At 49.1% G+C, this 22,390-nt stretch overlaps 2 protein-coding genes across 5 annotated transcripts in view; one reads left to right on the top strand and one right to left on the bottom strand.

Annotated features, from left to right (window-relative positions):
• adat2 (adenosine deaminase tRNA specific 2) overlaps positions 1-18,872 on the bottom strand; it is an 83,822-nt gene extending 64,950 nt beyond the window's left edge. For all 4 annotated transcript variants that reach the window (XR_011886780.1, XM_072264777.1, XM_072264779.1 and 1 more), the window contains exon 1: positions 18,038-18,872. Coding sequence is in view for 3 of the 4 variants with exons in the window: in XM_072264777.1 (XP_072120878.1) it covers positions 18,038-18,673 (636 nt within the window). In the remaining variant the exon portion in view is untranslated. The remainder of the gene's footprint in view (positions 1-18,037) is intronic.
• Positions 18,757-22,390, top strand: part of pex3 (peroxisomal biogenesis factor 3) — a 59,172-nt gene continuing 55,538 nt past the window's right edge. Inside the window, exons 1-2 of the mRNA XM_072264776.1 lie at positions 18,757-19,424; positions 20,919-21,050. Coding sequence (XP_072120877.1) covers positions 19,352-19,424; positions 20,919-21,050 — 205 coding nt within the window. The 5' untranslated portion in view covers positions 18,757-19,351. The remainder of the gene's footprint in view (positions 19,425-20,918; positions 21,051-22,390) is intronic.

Raw genomic sequence — 22,390 nt, 5'->3', positions numbered from 1 at the left:
CAATTACTAAGGACCTCCAGCACCCAGGGCATGTCCTTTTCTCACTGCTACCATCAGGTAGGAGATACAAATGCCTGAAGGCACACACTCAGCGATTCAGGAACAGCTTCTTCCCCTCTGCCATCCCATTCCTAAATGGATATTGAATCCTTGAACACCATCTCACTTTTTTAATATATATTATTTCTGATTTTTTTTGCACAATTTTTCATCTATTCTATATATGTGTAACGTTCCGTTATATTGGCTCGTGTATGTCTAGGGGAAATCCAGCCCAGCACCCACCTCAACACTCCCCACAGGGTTGGTCGCAGCGCGAATCAATCACAAACATCAATCATCAGCCAGCACACACAGTAAATTTTAACAAATACACTTTATAGATATTACTAATTCTATGACATTAATATACATTTGATACAGAGAGGAAAGTAATGAAAAAAAAGGCGCCAACACTTATCAAAGTCCAAGTTCTTTGTGCACAACCATTGGAGCTCAATTGATTCCTGATGACCACCCGGATCCTGTCGACTCCCGGCTCGGGACCACCCAGAGTGATCGACCGGAGCCTTTCCGCACGTCCGCCGTCCTCCCCGTCTCTCCTCTGTCCTCCCCATCTCTCCACCGACTCCCCGTCTCTCCTCCGTCTCCCCGTCTCTCTACCGACTCCCTGTCTCTTCTCCGATTCCCCGTCTCCCCTGCGACTCCCCGCCTCTCCCCCGACCCCCCCCTCTCTCCCCCGACTCCCCGTCTCCCCTCCGTCCTCCCCGTCTCTCCTCCGACCACTGTCTCTCCTCCAACTCCCCGTCTCTCCTCCGACTCTCCTCAAGAACCCCCATCCATCGTCCTCCTCATCTCTCCTCCAACTCCCCGTCTCTCCTCCGACTCTCCTCAAAAACCCCCATCCACCGTCCTCCTCATCTCTCCTCCAACTCCCCGTCTCTCCCCTGACCCCCCGTCTCTCCCCCGACTCCCCGTCTCTCCTCCGTCCTCCCCGTCTCTCCTCCGACCACTGTCTCTCCTCCAACTCCCCGTCTCTCCTCCGACTCTCCTCAAGAACCCCCATCCATCGTCCTCCTCATCTCTCCTCCAACTCCCCGTCTCTCCTCCGACTCTCCTCAAAAACCCCCATCCAGCGTCCTCCTCATCTCTCCTCCGACTCCCCGTCTCTCCCCCGACCCCCCGTCTCTCCCCCGACTCCCCGTCTCTCCCCCGACTCCCCGTCTCTCCTCCGACTCCCCGCCAAAACTGAGTCCACAGTCATATCATACAGCATGGTATCCGAAAACAAAACGATACATAACCACCCATTGGCTAATAGAAGGCTGCTATCTCAATTTAAAGTAAAACAAACTGCTAGCGCATACTCTCTTCAGCGTTAAAGCACAACAAAGCCGCATTCCCCAGATTAACATAACAAAGTCGCCATCTTAAATGTAACAAAAGAAAGACCCCATACACTCTCCCCCCAGCACAAAAAGTCATGCCCTCATGACGTTAACAGAGTTCACCAGTGCTCCTTGTAAAACACAAAACCCAACCCAGGTGCATAAAGCAGTGACATAACTTTGCAGGACAGTAGATCACACTCTGCTCTCCCGGCGCTATATAAGTTAGTCTTTCCGGGGGATGCCTACTCATCTGAAGCCTCTATACTTCCTCTGCGGACTCTCCCTGTTCAGACACCCCAGTTGACCCCTCAGGCCTATCTGTCGGATCTTCCCCCTCACCGGGATCCCTCTGCCCCTGTGAGCCCTCTGGCTCGGGTTCTGCCTCCACCCTCTCCTCCCCCAGTCTCGGCTGTAATACAGGCGGCTCTGCAACACCCTCCCTCGGTTCCCCTGACTCAGTGATGGAAGGGCCAGGAGTCTCTTCTCCCGGCACCTCCTCACTTGCGTCCTCGGGAAGGTTGTGGAGACCCCACGGCCCCGCCTCCCCCGGGGCGTGGACTGTCGCTGGTAGTTCCAACATCATGACGTCGGCACTCGCCCGCACCAACATCCAGCTAGCCTCCAGTTCTTTCCCACCCCTCCTAGCTACAAGTTCTACCTGCCCGATACCTTTAATCAAACTCAACCCTCGCACCAGTACCTCTGCCGAAATGCGATAATCGACCCCGCTTACCACACACGCATGATTTACTGGTACCTCATCCAATTCACACCAACTGACAATCTTGTCTCAATCCATTTTCACACCACTTACCGCAACGACAAGTACAACTTTCCCGAAAAGTCCAAATCCAGGACAGTAGTCCCCACTTGTAAAGTTCCGTCATATTGGCTCGTGTATGTCTAGGGGAAATTCAGCCCAGCACCCACCTCAACACTCCCCACAGGGTTGGTCGCCGCCCGAATCAATCACAAACATCAATCATCAGCCAGCACACCCAGTGAATTTTAGCAAATACACTTTATAGATATTACTAATTCTATGACATTAATATGCATTTGATACAGAGAGGAAAGTAATGAAAAAAAAGGCGCCAACACCTATCAAAGTCCAAGTTCTTCGCGCGCAACCGTTGGAGCTCAATCCATTCCTGACGACCACCTGGATCCTGTCGACTCCCGGCTCGGGACCACCCGGAGTGATCGACCGGAGCCTCTCCGCACGTCTGCCGTCCTCCCCGTGTCTCCTCCGACTCCCCGTCTCTCCACCGACTCCCCGTCTGTCCACCGACTCCCTGTCTCTCCACCGTCCTCCCCGTCTCTCCTCCGACTCCCCGTCTCTCCACCGTCCTGCCTGGCTCTCCTCCGTCCTGCCCGGCTCTCCTCCGACTCCCCGTCTCTCCTCCGACTCGTCTCTCCGCCGTCCTCCTCGTCTCTCCTCCAACTCCCTGTCTTTCCTCTGACTCCCCGCCTCTCCTCCGTCCTCCTCGTCTCTCCTCCGACTCACCTTCTCTTCCCCGACTCCCCGTCTCTCCTCCGTCCTCCTCGTCTCTCCTCCGACCTCCTCGTCTCTCCTCCGACTCCCCGTCTCTCCGCCGTCCTCCTCGTCTCTCCTCCGACTCCCCGTCTCTCCCCCGACTCCCCGTCTCTCCTCCGTCTTCCTCGTCTCTCCTCCATCCTCCTCGTCTCTCCTCCGACTCCCCGTCTCTCCTCCGACTCCCCGTCTCTCCACCGTCCTCCCCATCTCTCCTCCGACTCCCCGTCTCTCCTCCGACTCCCCGTCTCTCCTCCGACTCCTCGCCAAAAACCCCCGCACGTCCGTGGTCCTCCCTGTCTCTCCTCCAACTCCCCATCTCCCCTCCGACTCCCCGTTTCTCCTCTGACTCCCCGTCTCTCCTCCATCCTCCACGTCTCTCCCCCGACTCCCCGTCTCTCCCCCGACTCCCCGTCTCTCCCTCGACTCCCCGTCTCTCCACTGTCCTCCCCGTCTCTCCTCCGACTCCCCGTCTCTCCTCCGTCCTCCCCGTCTCTCCCCCGACTCCCCGTCTCTCCTCTGTCCTCCCCGTCTCTCCTCCAACTCCCCGTCTCTCCACCGTCCTCCCCATCTCTCCTCCGACTCCCCGTCTCTCCACCGTCCTCCCCGTCTCTCCTCCGACTCCCCGCCAAAACTCAGTCCACAGTCATATCAAACAGCATGGTACCCGAAAACAAAATGATACATAACCACCCATTGGCTAATAGAAGGCTGCTATCTCAATTTAAAGTAAAACAAACTGCTAGCGCAAACTCTCTTCAGCGTTAAAGCACAACAAAGCCGCATTCCCCAGATTAACATAACAACGTTGCCATTTTAAATGTAACAAAAGAAAGACCCCGTACATATGTATGCTGCAATTTATTTACTTATTATTTATTATTATTATTTTGTTTTTCCCTTCTATATTATGTATTGTATTGAACTGCTGCTGCTAAGTTAACAAATTTCATGTCACATGCCGGTGATAATAAACCCGATTCTGATTCTACATCCTTTGTACACCATGGACGTTTTACCCTACCTTCCTTTCCCTGCTTCAAAGGACCATACCTATGCAGAATACCACAAAAATGTTCCTTGAACATTTGCCACATTCCTGCCTTGCATTTCCCTGAGAACATTTGCTCCTAATTTATGCCCCCAAGTTCCTGCCCAATAGCATCATATTCTCCCCCCCCCATTAAATGTTTTCCCATATTTTCTGCTCCTATCCTTCTCCAGTTCTATGGTAAAGGAGAAAGAGTTCTGATCAATACCTCCAAAATACTCTCCCACCAAGAAATCTGACAACTGACTAGGTTCATTTCCCAACATCAGATCAAGAACAGCCTCTCCTCTAGTTGACTTATCTACATATTGTGTCAGGAAACCTTCCTGAACACACCTAACAAACTCCACCCCATCTAAGCCCTTTGCTCTAAGGAGATGCCAGTCAATATTAGCAAAGTTAAAATCTCCTATCACAACAACCCTATTATTATTGCACCGTTCCAGAATCTGTCTCCCTATCTGCTACTCGATGTCTCTGTTACTATTGGAGGGTCTATAAAAAACACCCCGTAGAGTTATTGCCCCCTTCCTGTTCTGGATTTCCATCCACACCGACTCCATGACTTCCTCCTTTTCTGCAGCCGTGACACTATCTCTGATTAGCAATGCCAGACCCTCCACCTATATTGCCTCCCTCCTTGTCCCTTCTGAAACATCTAAAGCCTGGCACACTGAGCAGCCATTCCTGCCCCTGAGACATCAAAGTCTCATCAATGTCATAGATCCGTGTACTGATCTACACTATAAGTTCACCACCTTTTTATGATACTCCTTGCATTAAAGTAGACACATCTCAAACGATCAGGCTGAGTGCCCTTTACTCTATCATCTACTTATCCTTCCTCACAACCTCCCTACAAGCTGGGTATACTTGTGCTCCAAGTGCCCCATCCTCTGCCTCTTCACTTCGGTTCCCATCCCCTGCAAATCTAGTTTAAACCCTTCCCCACAGCATTATTTAGAATAAAGAAATACAATAGAATCAATGAAAAACTACACACATAAAAAGACTGACAAACAACCAATATGCAAATAATAATAAAAAATAAACAATATTGAGAACATGAGCTGTAGAGTCCCTGAAAGTGAATCCATTATGTTGTGGAATTTGTACAGATTAAATCATTGAGTTGCTGAGCTCAAGTGTGTTGAAAAATCAATAACAATGCAGATGAAAGTGTAAAATCTAATTTAGATGGCCATCTAAGTTTGCCTGTGTTTGACCCATATCCCTCTGCCATGTACCTGTCCAAATATCATTTAAATGTTATTAATGTATCTGCCTCAACCAATGGTCAAACAGTCAAACAGTAGAACCATTTTGGATGGAGTTAAGATTCAAGATTGTTTAATGTCATTTCCAATACGCAAGTGTAAAGGAGAATGAAATAATTGTTTCTTCAGGTCCAATGCAGCACAAAAAAACCCGTAAAAGGTAAAGAACATAATAACAATAAAAAAAAAATAAATATAAATAATGTGGCGAGCATTTGGTCCATAACGACAGACAAAGAAGCTCTTTAACTCAACAACAGTTTTATTGTGATAAACACAAAACAGACCGGGCACGATGACCCGGAGAGTGAACTCACGACGGGGGGGGCGGGGGTGACCATCACACACCCCGGTTACAGTTAGGGTGACCCACAAATACACAAGCAAATAACTGTATAACCGAGCTAAAATCTAACAATAAATGAACTGAAACTTCCCACCATAATCCCACAAAAGCAATTTTAATACAAGAACAATAAACAGATAAACAGTGCTGGTCATTAGAAATACAGGGGCGGGCCGTCGACCACACCCCCCACCCAGAATGTCAGTAACCCCAGAGTCCATAGCAAGGTCCAAAGGTTCCGGAGGGCATTGACACTTCTGCCTGTTTGTGTGAGGCAAGAGGCAGGGCCATCGTCTCACACTCAGCCATTCCCTCACCCGGGCCAACAAGGAATCGCTCACCCGTTCGGTGTGCAGCTGCTAGTCCACGATGGGAAGGTCGTCGCTGTCTGTCACCGTGCTTGCCCGTGGTTCAGCTGTGCAGTGTTGGGCCGCTGCCGGGTCTGCTGCACTGCCACGGGCCGCGGTGAAGCTGGCGGTGGTTGCTGCCCCCACTGGGACCGCTTCCTGGAGCTGCCCTGTCGTGGAGCCACGGCTCGGCACCGAGGTAGATTGTTGGACCCAACACATCCACACAGGCCGCCCAGCGGGACAGCAAGTCCAGGCCAAGAATGCATGACCCTCGGATGTCGGTGAGCCACACCTCATGCTCCACTGTGCTTCTCCCCACTGTGATACGCAGTCTCCTCTTCCCTCGCATCGCCGCACAGTCACCAGTGACCGTCGCCAGCTGAACTGCCGTCGTTGTCCACCCAGACAGGGATGGCTGGTGCGTGTTGGGGAGAACACCGGGGTGGATGATAGTGATGGTTGACCCTGTATCCACCAACACGTGGCATCTGATGCACTCCACCACGCAGTCCACGTACAAGCCTTGCTCTTCAACCAAATGGCCCACAACGGAAGTCTCTGCTGGAGGATTCGGGCGGCGCTGTCCGCTTGGCGTTTCCTAATGGCTGCTCTGAGCTGTGGTGTGGTGCCGGTGCGGGGCATTCCCAGGCGAAATGACCTGCCTTACCGCACCAGTAGCAGAGGTCATTTCGTGGCTGGCGGTGGGGTTGGCGTGGCGACGGTCGGACTTGTCTCATGGGCTCCTCCTCATCAATTTCCTCCTCGCTCCTCCTCATCAATTTCCTCCTCTGCCTCGGTGACACAAACCCGGGTTCACTGCATATGGGGCGATGCTGGAACACTTTGGGGGGCTAAGATCGCTTCTGCTCTCTCCGCCTCGTCCAGCGATGATGGTCACATCAGGTAAACATGCTGCTGAAGGCACTCCGGTGTCAGCGCCTCTACAAAGGCGTGGAGGGCGGGCAAGCTCTTTCTGGGCCGCGGGAGGGAACCCGGGGTAGCCACGCTGACCACAGTGGCAGAGATCTGCAGCAAGCGCCCCCAAGTTTTCTTCCATATGGCGTGTCTGCGGCACAGTTCTTCCCTCATTGCTTCCGCCCACAGCCTCTGCTTGAAACGCCACTTGAGCGCCACTACAAGGGCTGGCGTTAGGTCGAGGAGGGCCCGCAGGGCATCTCCTTCCAGTGCTAAGGCAAGGTGCTCTGCTGTCTCCGTGGGTTTGACGCGCTAGGTGAGGCTCCAGGCAGCTGGTACCATCATATCTGGGGAGCTTCAGGGTGGACCTTGAGGCACAAATCGTTGAGGCCCGTTGATCTTCCTTTTGCTCCATGGTGCCCATCCTCCCATTGCTACGGCGTCTTGGGTTCCCAGGTGTGGGTCACTATGGAGGCGAGTGATGTGCTCTGCCCTGTCCTCCAAGTTGGGGAGCCTGGGTATGCTCGCTTCGTCGGGGATCCCTGGGAAGGCACAATGCTCGGTTCCCAGATTCACCCTCCAAGTCTTGACATCATCAGTCCTGCCCAGGGGTGCGGGGTGAGGCACACTGCTCAGCCCCTCCTCTTATTCCCCAGGTCTTAAGGCACCGTCGTAGCTCTTCAATCTCATCGTTGATCTTGCATCCCACTCCTGACACCAACGTGGTGAGCATTTGGTCCATAATGACAGACGAGGAAGCTCTTTAACTCGACAACCATTTTATTGTGATAGACACAAAACAGACCAGGCACCATGAGCTGGAAACTGAACTCAACCAGTCTCACACCAGTGGGGGAGGTGACCATCACACACCCCGGTTACAGTTAGGGTGACCCACAAATACACAAGCAACTAACAGTATAACCCAAGCTGAAATGTAACAATGAATGAACTGAAACTTCCCACCATAATCCCACAAAAGCATTTTAAAACAAGAGCAATAAACAGTACTGGTCATTAGAAATACAGGGGAAGGCTGTCGACCACACCCCCACCCAGAACATCACAATACATAAGGTAGTTTATCTACTCAGATTGATTGCATGTCCATTAAAGTGGCGCTGGGCTGTACACAACGTAACTGACAGGAGATAATAAAGTAGTGTTGGAGTTAGTGGGCAGAGATGTTGATCAGTTTTGCTGCATGAGGAAGGTCTGCTGGTACTGGCGTGAATACTATGTAACCTCTTCCCTGATGGGAGTGGGACGAACAGTCCAAGGCAGATGGGTGGGATCCTTCCTGATACTGTTGGCCCTTTTCTGTATATACAGGTACGTCCCTGATAACAGGTTTAGCCTGTCTGTCGAAGGAGTGTACCGGGCTGTGGCTTCTGTCGAATGGAAACAGCAACTTGGAGTGTCCAACTTGGAGCTGACAGCTGAGCGTCCGGTGGACCCCAAAGGTGAGTGAGCTGCCCCAGAATGGACACGACAAGCCTCTATCTAAACACCCTATGCACCCCACACGTCATATAAGGCAGTGATAATGAACCTGATTCCGATTCTTCTCTTTCTTCAGGGATGGAAAATATTCAACAATGACAAGCTGCTTAACATCTAGAATGGCTCTTAACATCTAGATGACTAACCCTACCATAGTAGGATTGGCTGGGAGACTCCCATCTTGAAACATGTCTGCTCTAAATTGATGCACTGCTTGTTCTGAAATAGTGCATCTCACCTTAACTTAGCCTTTTGAATCCCATTAATAAACATTAAGCATTCGGGGGTCTCAATGCAATATTTTAAACCACTGTCCTCCTTCGTCTATGGTTTTCAAATGATGCCTGAACCAAATTGCCGAGGCAACTTTCTAGGCTCTGATTCAACGTTCAAAAAGTTCAGAGTACATTTCTTACCAGAGTACCTACAGTGATGGTAGAAAGTTTGTGAACCCTGTAGAATTTTCTCTTTTTCTGCATAAGTATGACTTAAACTGTGATCAGATCTTCACACAAAACTAGATAAAAAGAACTCAATTAAATCAATAACACAAAAACTTGTTCATTTAGTTATTGATAAAAATTATCCAATATTACATTTATCTGTAGTACCTTTGTATGTGAATCTTTGCTTTTGGAAACTGGTGTGACCACCCCCCCCCCGCCCCCCGCCACCTTATACAGCAACAACTTCGACCAAACGTTTCCAGCAACTTTTGATCAGTCCTGCACATCAGCTTGGAGGTATTTTAGGCCATTACAAAACTGCTTTAACTCTGGGATGTTGGTGGGCTTCCTCGCATGAACTGCTTGCTTCACAACCCTCCACAACATTTCCATAGGAATAAGGTCAGGACTTTGACTCGGCCATTCCAAAATACGCATTTTCTTCTCTTTTGTAAAAAGCATTATCCCAGAGGTTCACATACTTTTTCCAACAAATGCATGTAATATTGAATTATTTTTCTCAATAAATAAATGAGTAAGTATAATGTTTTGTGTTATTTATTTAATTGTGTTGTCTTTATCTAGGACTTACATGAAGATCTGGACTTACGGCCAGATTTGCGAACAGCTTCTTTCCAATTGTGATAAGACTGCTGAACGGATCCTGACCCAGATCTGGGCCGTACCCTCCAAATATCCGGACCTGCCTTTTGGTTTTTTGCACTACCTTACTTTTCCTTTTCTATTTTCTATTTATGATTTATAATTTAAATTTTTACTATTTACTGTCGATTTGTACTCCAGGGAGCGCGAAGTGCAGAATCAAATATCATTGTGATGATTGTATGCTCTAGTATCAATTGTTTGGCGACAATAAAGTAAAGTAAGGATCACATTTTAGGTCATACCTGTGCAGAAATAGAGAAAATTCTACAGGGTTCACAAACTTTCTGGCATCACTGTATGTCACCATATGCAACACACACAAAATGCTGGAGGAACGCAGCAGGTCAGGCAACATCTATGGAGATGAATAAGCAGTCGACATTTCAAGCTGAGACCCTTCTTCCGGGACTGGAACGGAAGAAGTAAGATGCCAGAATAAGAAGGTGGAGGACAGGAAGAGTACAAGCTAGAAGAGGTGCAATGTCTAGGTGAACACATGGTCGAACAGTTGGAAGGCAGCAGAGATCACTGGGGGGGGGGCAGGGGAGCAGTGAGAGAGGATCTCCCTAAACTCCTGTTGAAGAGAAGATTTAAACTTCATCCAGGTAGGCATCTCTCGAAGAGAGTTTACAGTGGAGCAGCAAGTCATAAACACAAGAGATTCTACAGATGCTGGAAATCCAGAGAAACGCACACAAAATGCTGGATAATCTCAGCAGGTCAGGCAGCACCTATGGAAATGAATAAACAGTTGACATTTCGGGCCAAGACCCTTCTGCAGGACTGGAAAGGAGCTGGGAATAAGGTGGGGGTGAGATGAAGGAGCACAAGCTAGAAGATGTTGTATGTCACTGTATACTACATTGAGAGTCATTTTCCAGCAGGTATTCACAGTAAAACAAAAAAATACGACAGAATCAAAGACTACACACAAAGTCTGACAAACAACCGATTTAAAAAAAAGGAGACAAACTGTGTAAATATAACAATAATACTACCAATAACAATAAATATATAGATAAATAAATAATACCAAAACATGAGTTGTTCTCAGGTTGAGATAAAAAAAAAGGACTTCTGGTCAAAATGGTGCCTGCTTACAATGCTCTTTTGGTTGGCATCATCTGGATAAATCATAAAACCATCTTTTTCACTTCTTTTATGTCTTCACAATTTTAACTTGGCTATTTTTAAATGCATAGTCTTATTATTTAATGTATTAATAAAGAAGCACATACATTACTAATCACAAATTAGTTTTTAAAATATTTTGTTAACTGTATATTAATCTAATATGTCTATCGCCTATCACTGGTACTTATCCCCTTTTTCTTCCTCTGTCCTCTCCTGTTGGATCCCGCCCCCCCCGCCCCTTCTTCAGCCCTGTATCTCTTTCACCAACCAACTTCCCAGCTCTTAACTTCATCTCCCCCGCTCCCAGTTTCACCCACCACCTGGTGTTTCTTCCTCTCCTCCCCCCAAACTTCTAACTCTTACTCCTCATCTTTTTTTCTTCAGTCCTGCTAAAGAGTCTTGGCCTGAAACTTTGATTATATTTTCTTCCATAGATGCTGCCTGACCTGCATTTTGTGTGTGTTGCTTGGATTTCCATCAGCTGCAGACTTTCTCTTGTTTTCAATTTAATCAGTTGATCTTATAATCCTATGTATTTTATTTTATATATTTAAATACATTATTCTGAGAAGGGGTCCATAGGCTTCACTGGACTGACAAAGAGGCCCATGGCATTAAAAAAAAAGGTTCAGAACCCCTGGTCTAAACCTTTCCTATCTATGTATCTGTCAAGATTCAAAACTGCTTAATGTCATTTCCAGTATACAAATGTAAAGGGGAACGAAATAATTGTTATTCTGGATCTTATGCACCACAAAAAGAAAACAATAATAAAAATTTAAAAACACAATAAATAAATAAGATAATTTATATCAATAGATTGCTGTATGCCCATGGAGTGACACCAGGTACAGGAGTTTCTGTACGTAAGGTGATTGACAGAAAATGATAAAGTAGTGGTAGGTTGAGGGTGTGAGGGGTGGGTTAATTGGGTTAATGGTCAAGCTGTTGATCAGCTGTACTGCCTGGGGAAAGTAACTGTTTTTAGGTCTGGTGGTTCTGGCGTGGATGCTACCTAGCCTCTTCCCTGATGGGAGTGGGACAAACAGTCCATGAACAGGTTGGGTAGGATCCTTCATGTTACTGACCCTGTTCAGGCTCATTTCTGTACATATGTACTTGATAATGAGTAGACTGGTGCCGACACTGAATTTCAGATGTTAATATACGTGCTTCAACCATGGGTCAGACCATTAAGAAGTAGAAACATTTTAGACAGAGTTAAGAAATGGCAGCAGTTAGAAAATACTTCAGACAGATTAGGAGAATGGGCAAAGAAGTGGCAGATGGAATAAAATGTCAGGAAGTGCATGGTAGTGCACCTTGGAAGGAGGAAAAAAGGCATACACTATTCTCTAAACGGACAGACAATTTGAAAATCCGAGGTGCAAAGGGACTTGGGAGTCCTTCTGCAGGATTCTCTAAAAGTTAACCTGCAGGTTGAGTTGGTGGTGAGGAATAGAAACATTATTTTAGCATTTATTTTGAAGGGCTAGAATATTAAAATAAGGATGTAATGCTGAGGCTTTATAAGGTTCTGGTTAAGCCTCACTTGGAGTATTGTGAGCAGATCTGGGCTACGTCCACATTACGCCGGATAATTTTGAAAATGAAGCTTTTTTGCTTCGTTTTGACCTTCCGTCCACACTGAAACGGCGTTTTCAGCCCCCGAAAACGGCGATTTTCAGAAACGGTCTCCAGAGTGAATAAATCTGAAAACGCCTAATATCCGTTGCAGTGTGTGCAGGGTAACCAGAGCTTTTTAAAACCGCTGTCAGAGGTTCACGAAAATGATTCTGGGAATGAAAGGCTCATCACATGAGGAGTGTTTTATTTGTACTCACTGGAATTCAGAAGAATGAGGGGAGATCTCACTGTAACTTACCAAATGTTGAAGGGGATAGGTAAGAGTGGATGTGGAGAGGATGTTTCCTATCGTGGGAAAGTCTTGGACCAGAAGGACGTCCTTTCAGAATGGAGATGAGGAGGAATTTCTTTACCCAGAGAGTGGCGAATCTGTGGAATTCTTTGCCACAGGCAGCTGTGGAGGCTGGGAGATTGGGTGTATTTGAGGCAGTGGTTGGTAGGTTCTTGATTAGTCAGGGTGTCAAAGGTTACCGGGATAAAGCAGATTTGAGAGAGAAATGAATCAGAAGTGATGAAATGGCAGAGCAGACAATGGGCTGAATGGCCTAATTCTGCTCCTATGTCTTATGATCGCATGGGAGTGTCTTTCACCAAGCTTTTGGTTATATGCTAAAACTGATCTAGGTCAGAGTTTGTTGAGGGAAAGTACCTCAGAAATAATTTAGGTCTTGTTTTATGTTAAAGTACTATAGAAATCCGATCTTGTAGTCTAAGTTACATTTTGCAGAATTAGCTCATTTGGCCTATCGAGTCTGCTCCAATATTCGATCATGGTTGATTTATTTTCCTTCTCAACCCCATTCTCTGTCCTTCCCAGTAATCTATGACACCCATCTACTAATTGAGTACCTATCAACCTCTGCTTTAAATATACCCAATGACTTGGCCTTCACAAATGAATTCCAAAGATTCACCTCCCTTTGGATAAAGAATTTTGTCCTCATCTTTGTTCTAAAGCCTTCTATTCTGAGGCTATGCTTTCTGGTCCTAAACAGCCCCCCCCCCCCCCCCCCCAAGTGCGGGAAACATCCTCTCAATGTCCACTCAGTCCAGGCCAGGCCAGGGGTTACCAACCTGGGTCCATGGATCCTTCGGTTAATGGTAGGGGTCCATGGCATAAGAAGGGTTGGGAACCCGTCATCTAGGCCTTCAATGTTTGAGATCCCCTCATTGTTCTAAACTCTAGTGAGTACAGGCCCAAAACCTTCAAACACTCCTCATATGTTAGCTCTTTCACACTCCTGGGATCATTCTTGTGAACATCCTTCAGACCATCTCCAATGCCAGAATATCCTTTCTTAGATATGGGACCCAAACTGCTCACAGTTTCCAAAAGTGATCAGACAGACCAATGCCGAATAAAACCTCAGCATTACATCCCCTTGAAATTATCTTCTTATTCTTGCTTCTGCCCTCTTCCTTTCCAGACCCGATAAAGGGTCTTAGCCCTAAATGTCAACACTTTATTCCTTTGCACAGATGCCAGCTGACATGGTGAGTTCCTCCAGCATTTTCTAGTGTTACTCTAGTCCCCTTGAAACTTGTTATACTCTCTCACTGACTAAGTGTGCAACATCACTGTACCAGAAAACATTTGTATAGGAGACTGTAGTGAAACAGCTGGACTGTCAATCAGAGTTATTGGATGAGACACCAGCTGCTGTTGTTTGCTATTGACATTCCTATTCTGCAGTGGAGGACTCTTTAATTTTCTGTTGGCAATCAGTAATAGTGCTTTGCTCTCTCATCATGGCTGCAGAAGCAAAGGGGAATGAAGAGGTACAGAGAGGAGGCGGGGAGATTGGGGCTATGTAGCTATGGTGCGTAAGAATTTCACACAGTACTATTTTGTCAACAACGAACGGACAGCGAGTTCGTAAATCTGGCAGGAGCAAAGGATGCAGGAGATGGTGAGGGTGGGGGTGCACAGGCGGGGTGTGGGAGGGGTGGAGTGTGCAGGCGGGGTGTGGGACAGGGCGGAGTGTCACAGGTGGGGTGTGAGACAGGGTGGAGTGTCGCGGGCGGGATGTGGGACAGGGTGGAGTGTCACAAGCGGGGTGTGAGACAGGGTGGAGTGTGCAGGCGGGGTGTGAGACAGGGTGGAGTGTCGCGGGCAGGGTGTGGGAGGGGTGGAGTGTGCAGGCGGGGTGTGGGACAGGGCGGAGTGTCACAGGCGGGGTGTGAGACAGGGTGGAGTGTCGCGGGCGGGATGTGGGACAGGGTGGAGTGTCGCGGGTGGGGTGTGAGACAGGGTGGAGTGTGCAGGCGGGGTGTGGGACAGGGTGGAGTGTCGCGGGCGGGGTGTGGGACAGGGTGGTGTGTCACGGGCGGGGTGTGGGACGGGTGGAGTATCACAGGCGGGGTGTGGGACAGGTGGCGTGTCGCAGGCAGGGTGTGGGACGGGTGGAGTGTCACAAGCGGGGTGTGGGACGGGTGGAGTGTCACAAGCGGGGTGTGAGACGGGTGGAGTGTCACAAGCGGGGTGTGGGACAGGGTGGAGTGTCACAGGCGGGGTGTGGGACGGGGTGGAGTGTGCAGGCGGGGTGTGGGACGGGTGGAGTATCACAGGCGGGGTGTGGGACAGGTGGAGTGTCGTGGGCGGGGTGTGAGACAGGGTGGAATGTCACGGGCAGGGTGTGGAACGGGTGGAGTGTCGCGGGCGGGGTGTGAGACAGGGTGGAGTGTCGCGGGCAGGGTGTGGGACGGGTGGAGTGTCGCGGGCAGGGTGTGGGACGGGTGGAGTGTCACGGGCGGGGTGTGGGACGGGTGGATTGTCACGGGCGGGGTGTGGGACGGGTGGAGTGTCACAGGCAGGGTGTGGGACGGGTGGAGTGTCACAGGCAGGGTGTGAGACAGGGTGGAGTGTGCAGGCGGGGTGTGAGATGGGGTGGAGTGTCACAGGCGGGGTGTGGGACGGGGTGGAGTGTGCAGGCAGGGTGTGGGACGGGGTGGAGTGTGCAGGCGGGGTGTGGGACGGTGGAGTGTCGCAGGCGGGGTGTGGGACGGTGGAGTGTCGCAGGCGGGGTGTGGGAGGGGTGGAGTGTCACAAGCGGGGTGTGGGACAGGGTGGAGTGTCACAGGCAGGGTGTGGGACAGGGTGGAGTGTCACAGGCGGGGTGTGGGACGGGGTGGAGTGTGCAGGCGGGGTGTGGGACGGGTGGAGTATCACAGGCGGGGTGTGGGACAGGTGGAGTGTCGTGGGCGGGGTGTGAGACAGGGTGGAATGTCACGGGCAGGGTGTGGAACGGGTGGAGTGTCGCGGGCGGGGTGTGAGACAGGGTGGAGTGTCGCGGGCAGGGTGTGGGACGGGTTGGAGTGTCGCGGGCAGGGTGTGGGACGGGTGGAGTGTCACGGGCGGGGTGTGGGACGGGTGGATTGTCACGGGCGGGGTGTGGGACGGGTGGAGTGTCACAGGCAGGGTGTGGGACGGGTGGAGTGTCACAGGCAGGGTGTGAGACAGGGTGGAGTGTGCAGGCGGGGTGTGAGATGGGGTGGAGTGTCACAGGCGGGGTGTGGGACGGGGTGGAGTGTGCAGGCGGGGTGTGGGACGGGGTGGAGTGTGCAGGCGGGGTGTGGGACGGTGGAGTGTCGCAGGCGGGGTGTGGGACGGTGGAGTGTCGCAGGCGGGGTGTGGGAGGGGTGGAGTGTCACAAGCGGGGTGTGGGACAGGGTGGAGTGTCACAGGCAGGGTGTGGGACAGGGTGGAGTGTCACAGGCGGGGTGTGGGACAGGGTGGAGTGTCACAGGCAGGGTGTGAGACAGGGTGGAGTGTGCAGGCGGGGTGTGGGACAGGGTGGAGTGTCGCAGGCGGGGTGTGGGATGGGTGGAGTGTCACAGGCGGGGTGTGGGATGGGTGGAGTGTCACAGGCAGGGTGTGGGACGGGGTGGAGTATGCAGGCGGGGTGTGGGACAGGGTGGGGTGTCACAGGCGGGGTGTGGGATGGATGGTGTGTCACAGGCGGGGTGTGAGACAGGGTGGAGTGTCGCAGGCGGGGTGTGAGATGGTGGAGTGTCGCAGGCAGGGTGTGAGACAGGGGACATTGAAGGAGCGCCAGGGGTGGGGGGGGGTGGTGCAGGTGCAGACACACCCGGCCCTGAAACACAAGGCAACGACATTTGATTCCAAACAATTGGTTTATTAATCACTACAGAATGTCTCTCTGGAGCTTCCTGCTCTTTCCCTTTTCCCAACCATAATTCCTTTTTCTCTGCTCCCTTCCCACACTCAGTCCACTGTGGAGACCCACAGCAGAATCAGGCTTATCATCGCTCATGTATGACATGAAATTTGCGTCAGCAGTACAGTGCAATACTTAAAATGACAACAGTACGGAGCAAACATCTCAAGCACCCTGGATATATATAAAATGTACCTAAGACTTTTGCACAGTACTGTATGTGCTGCCACAAAATAACACAGTGCACAACATATGCCAGTGATATTAAACCTAATTCTAAACACAGCTGAAGGTGTGTTGGGGGTAGTCGGTGAGTGTTGTAACACAGTCAGTTGCCCATATGTGTGCCCACAATTCTCAGCAGAAACACAGAACACAACAAACCAGAGCTTACCAGGCGATAAAGCAGTAACAGCAAAACAAGCCATGTTCCTCCCTCCCACCCACCCACCCAAACCCATGCACAGTCCTCGAACCTCAGCACAGGCCACCTTTGGCCTTCAGCCTGCAGCAGACTGGTGAATTCGCAGACAAAATATGTAAGCAATGAATGAGACTATTAGTTGATTAGTTGATAATCAATTTCAGTGATGGCGATTGAAAGATGACTCATGACTGGGAGAATTTCACGATCATATTCAATAAACACTGTGATCAAAGAATTATTTTCTCTCGGGTGGTGGTGTTTTACCTCCAACTGAAAGAGAGGAAAGACAGAAAGAAGACATCTCTGACGAGAGTTTGGACAAACTAGGGTTGTTTTCTCTGGAACGGAGGAGGCTGAGGGGAGATCTGACAGAGGTTTATAAGATTATGTAAGGCAACTTTGAGTGAGGGCATGCATCACCACCAAGCTTCTTTCCTGTAGCTATCCAGCTTCTCAACAAAACTCACACAGGTGTAATGCCCTCACTGTCCTTGCACAACATCCGTTAGATGGTCTTTCCTGCTCTCCTTGTTCTGTTAGTAATTATTGAGTCTGTTCATATGTTTACATTTATTTCAGTTTGATTATTGACGTTTGTGCATGTGACCATTCTGCTAATTGTTGATTGTTCATGGCTATTTGCACTATTGTCTTGTAAATTGTTGGTTGCTATTATGCTGTCTGCTATAATATTGTCCTGTGTTCTGTACTTCGGACCAAGTCTCAGTCATTTCTGGTCTGTTTCACACACTGGCAGTAAAGTGATTCTGATTTAAAAGAGGGGATAATTTTAAAGGTGATGTTAGAGGCAAGGTTTCTTTTACAGAGTGTTGGGTACCTGGAATGCACTGCCTGTGGTGGTGGTGGTAGAGGCAGATACTGTACATTAGAGACTTTTAAGATGAGATCAGACAGGCAGATGAATGTGAGGAAAATGGAGAGGTATGGACATTATGTAGGCATTAGGGATTAGTTTAGTTGGCCTTTTGATTACTAATTTATTTGGCTCAGCTAAACATTGTAGGTCAAAGGGCCAGTGCTACATTGATTTATCTGTGGCATGCTCTCAATATGGAATTGGAGTGTTACACCAGATTTCATACTCAGGATTTGAATTCACTATCTTTGGTTTAGAAGAATACCTGTAAATTCTTAGAAAAACACTTTCTCACCGTACTCAATGCCTGTTCCATCCAGCTCTGCTGTTCTTGTTCACTGGGCAGCCAAAACTCTTTCTTATTGACATCCTCTCTGTTGTCGTGAATCCCTCGGGCATCCTCACCGAGCTCCACACTTCCAACCCCTTTCTCAACGGTAACCCCTGCTGATTGAATCCCAACCTTACCTTTATTAGGGGTCCTGGTCCTGACCCTGACCTCACAGGTATGTCCTCCCCCTCCTTCTGCCATTCCCTTACAGGAACCTCCTTTCACCCCATCTTCACTGGGACCACTGCTGCTTCCTCTTCCTCCTCCTTTTCTTCTTCTCCCAAACCCACAACCTCCTCCGACCTCACTTTCCCCTCCAATCTTACAGGGACGCTCTCCTCCTCGTTCAAACTTACAGGGATGCTTCCCCACTGCTCCTACAACTTCAGAGGGCTCCTCTCCTCCTGGTTGTCCAACCTCATGGAGACATCCTCCTCCATCTCTTTCTCCCCCAAATTGACAGGGCCCTCTTCTTCTTTCTCCTTCTCCTCCTCCTCCTCCTCCTCCAATCCCACAGGAACCGTCTCCTCCTCGTTCTCCCCCAAACTCACAGTAAACTTTACCCGCTCCCCTCTCTCCTTCACCACCCAGAAGTTCCATGCGATAAGGCACCAAAAAACGGAAATCATTGGCTTCGCCCGGACAGATACGAACGGACTTTCCTATGGAGGAACATCACCCCTCGCGGAATGATTACAGGATTCTGAGCCGTAAATTTAAAAGAAGCATGAACCAACAGTCTTCACTGTGTGGTGAAAATTTCATGCGTTAGTTATTTTCCTGTTGTTAAATGGGGTGGCTTGGATGCGGAACAATTGTCAGGGAGTACAGTTGTGGGGACTGATATTCTAGTGGGACGCAGGAAAACAGGGAGCCGGGTCCTTTCTCAAACTGGGGATTAATCCGAATTACAGGGATAAATCCGGTGGAAGTGATCTGAACCCAACGCTTTGATGTTTCAGATAAAAAGCCGTGACAATAGGAGCTGAGATTAATTACCGCTGCCTGAAGTATAGCCGGATCCGGATCTTCGATCTGCTGCGAAACCCGGAGCGTGGTAGCACGATCGGGATCGGGATCTGGAGCGCGGGGGGCACACGGATCAGGATCGGGTACGCGCGGCGCCGGCGGGCTGGCGCCAGTGTCAGTGCACCCCGTTCCCTTATCTACCCCTCCCGGAGTGAGGACAGAACCCCCTCCTCATACACACACACACTACTACCACCCCTAGTAGGCACTGGGCCGGCCTCGGACCTCTGCGCTGCTCTCGGCTGCAGTATGCTGCACTCGGCCTGGGCCTTCGTCAAGCGGCACCGCAGGAAATTCCTGTTCACTGGAGCCCTGATAGGAGGTAAAAATCTGGGAATACAGATTGTGTGTGTTGGGGGGAGGGGAGAGAAGGGGAGTGGTGAAAAAGTATGGAGTTGAGACATGGGGGTGAAGTGAAAATAGATTGGGGAGAGTATGGTGAGGGAGAAGGGTGGGTGTGAGGGAGAGGGTATGGTAGGGGGAGAAGGGTGGGGGCAGAGAGTATGGTGCGGAGAAGGGTGGGTAGGAGAGAGTGTAAGGGGAGAGTAGGGGGTGGAAGGGAGTGGGAGTTTAGGAGAGAGAGGGGAATGTAGGGGAGGGGGACAATGGGGAGGAGGGGGAAGGGAGTGTGGGGGATAGGGGAGAAGTGAGTGCTTGGAAGGGAGGGAAGAGGGAACAGAGATAGGAGGGGGAGGGTGGCAGAATGAAGGGGTGGTGGGGGAGAGAGGGGTGGGTGGGGAGAGAATGGGGAAAGGTGTGGGGGAGAGTGGGTGAGAAGAGGCAGTGAGGGAGAGATTATGTGGGAGAAGGGTGGGAAGGTAGAAACTATGGGGAGAGAGGGTACAGGGAGCAAAGGTACACAGCATTTTTGTTTTTATTTAGTGGAATTTAATACAGACAAATGTCAGAGAAGTCCTCCCCTCACTTTGGGAGGACAAACCAGGGTAGGACACAGTGAATGGTGTAGCACTGAAGAATGTGTTCGAACAAGGGAATCTGGTAATACCGATTCATAGTTCCCTGAATGTGGTGTCATAGATAGATAATTAGAATAATAAATACTTTATTGATCCCGTGTGGGAAATTCTTTCGGTACAGCAGCAACATTTAAAAATACATACACATAGCAGTCTGCAGTCTTAACTAATAATAAAGTACATAAATGGTCATAATGAGAGCTTTTGGCACATATACCTGCATAAATCAGAGTACTGAGTACAGGAGTTGGGATATAATGTTAAAGTTTTATCAGACATTACTGATGCCAAATTTGTAGTATTGTGTATAGTTCTGGTCATCTACTTACAGGAAAAAGTATCAATAAGATTGAAAGTGTACAAAGAAAATTTACAAAGATGTTGTCAGGACTTGAGGACCTGAGTTTGGGAAAGGTTGAAAAGGTTTGGACTTTATTCCTACAGCACAGGAGAACAAGGGGAGATTTGTTAGAGGCTTACAAATTTATGAGCCGTATAGGTAGGGTAAATGCAAGGAGGCTTTCCCAACTGAGCTCGGGTGAAGTCATTGATTAAGAGTGAAAGCTGAAATGATTAAGGGAATCTGAGAGGATCTTCTTCACTCAAAGGATGTTAATAGTGTGAAAGGAGCTGGCAGCAGACGTGATAGATGTGGGTTCGATTGCAATGTTTAAGAGAAATTGGGATATGTACTGTACATAGGTGGGAGGGATATGGATGGGCTATGGTCTGAGTGCAGTTTGATAGGACTAGGCAGAATACTAGCTTGGCATGTACTAGTTGGGCTGTTTATGTGCCATGACTATTACAACTTTTAAGAGCTTTGTTTTCCCTCTTAGGTGCATATCTGTTGGGGAAATATGCACAAAAGAAGCTTCGAGACCTTCAAGAGCGAGAAGCAGCTGAGTACATTGCACAAGCGCGACGACAGTACCACTTTGAAAGTAACCAGCGAACCTGCAACATGACGGGTAAAACCTTCTCTGTCACTGCTGTGCAATTTTGTCTCATGGCCTGAAGGAACCTGCTGTGAACTTAGCACTGAGTGCCTGTGCAATTATTTGTGATAAATATTGCAGCAACCCTGTGCTGCAATATTGATCTCCTGCTGTGTGCTTACAAAGTGTGTCAAAAATTTGAAGTTTGAGCCCAGGTAATGTCCACTGGATATGTAACATGTTAGGATAAGAATCAGGTTTATTATCACCGGCGTGTGTTGTGAAATTTGTTAACCATTGGTTGTGCTGGGAAATGGTAGGCTTTTGCTGTTAAGGCATGTCTCTGTTGAGCTCTTACACATTACGTTTGACGAGTACAGGTCCATTTTTTTGTGCCAACTATCAAAGAAATTACTTCCTGTGTCCCACACCATCACTCAGGCTCCCCCCCCCACTCTGTACCACACCATCACTCAGGCTCCCCCCCCCCCCACTCTGTACCATGCCGATTCTCAGTTTGTCACAGCTCCTAGTTCCTGTATTTTAACATCTGCTCATTGCATTGCCTCTGGGGAGTGATGTGATTCAAAAAGGCAGCTGGTTCTTGAGAACAGGTAGAGGTGGTCAGTTAAAGTTACTGTTTCTAGTTCTGCCTGTATCTCTCAACAGATGCCTGTGCCATGTGCCAGTGAGGGTAGGAACAAGATGATTTGGCAGAGTAATGACTGCCTGAGAAGATGGTGCAAGGGGCAGGGCTTCAGATACTCCTGGGATCTCTTCTGGGGGAGGCATGACCTGTACAAAAGAGGTGGGTTGCACCTGAACCAATATTCTTGCAAGCAGGTTTGTGAGAGTTGTTGGGGAGGGCTTAAGCTAATTTGGCAGGAGGGAAGGGGCTCAGGATAGGACAGATGGTAAAAAAAGTAAAGCAGATAATAGAACAAAATTGCAACCAGCAGGGTGAGTATCAGTGCATTAGGGATGCAGAATCAAAAAAGGTAGAAAGTACAGGTGTTCTATATCAATGCATGGAGTATAAGAAATAAGGTGGATGATCTTGTTGCACTACTAGAGATTGTCACGAACTCGTGGCTGAAGAATGGTTGTAGTTGGGAGCTAAATATCTAAGGTTATACATTGTATCGGAGGGATAGGAAGATAGGCAGAGGAAGTGCTGTGGCTCTGCTGGAAAAGAAAGCCATCAAATCATTAGAAAGATGTTGAATCTTTGTGGGTTCAGTTAAGAAACTGCAAGTGTAAAAGGATCCCAATTGCAGTTATATACAAGTCTCCCAACAGTAGCTGGGATATGGATCACAGATTTCAATGGGAAATTGTCAAGACCTGTCAAAAGAGCAATATTATGATAGCCA

Source organism: Mobula birostris, chromosome 8, assembly GCF_030028105.1.
Source record: "Mobula birostris isolate sMobBir1 chromosome 8, sMobBir1.hap1, whole genome shotgun sequence".
In the NCBI taxonomy this organism is placed as follows: domain Eukaryota; kingdom Metazoa; phylum Chordata; class Chondrichthyes; order Myliobatiformes; family Myliobatidae; genus Mobula; species Mobula birostris.
The sequence above is the reverse complement of the archived record's forward strand: the minus strand, read 5'-3'. Positions and strand labels throughout refer to the sequence as shown.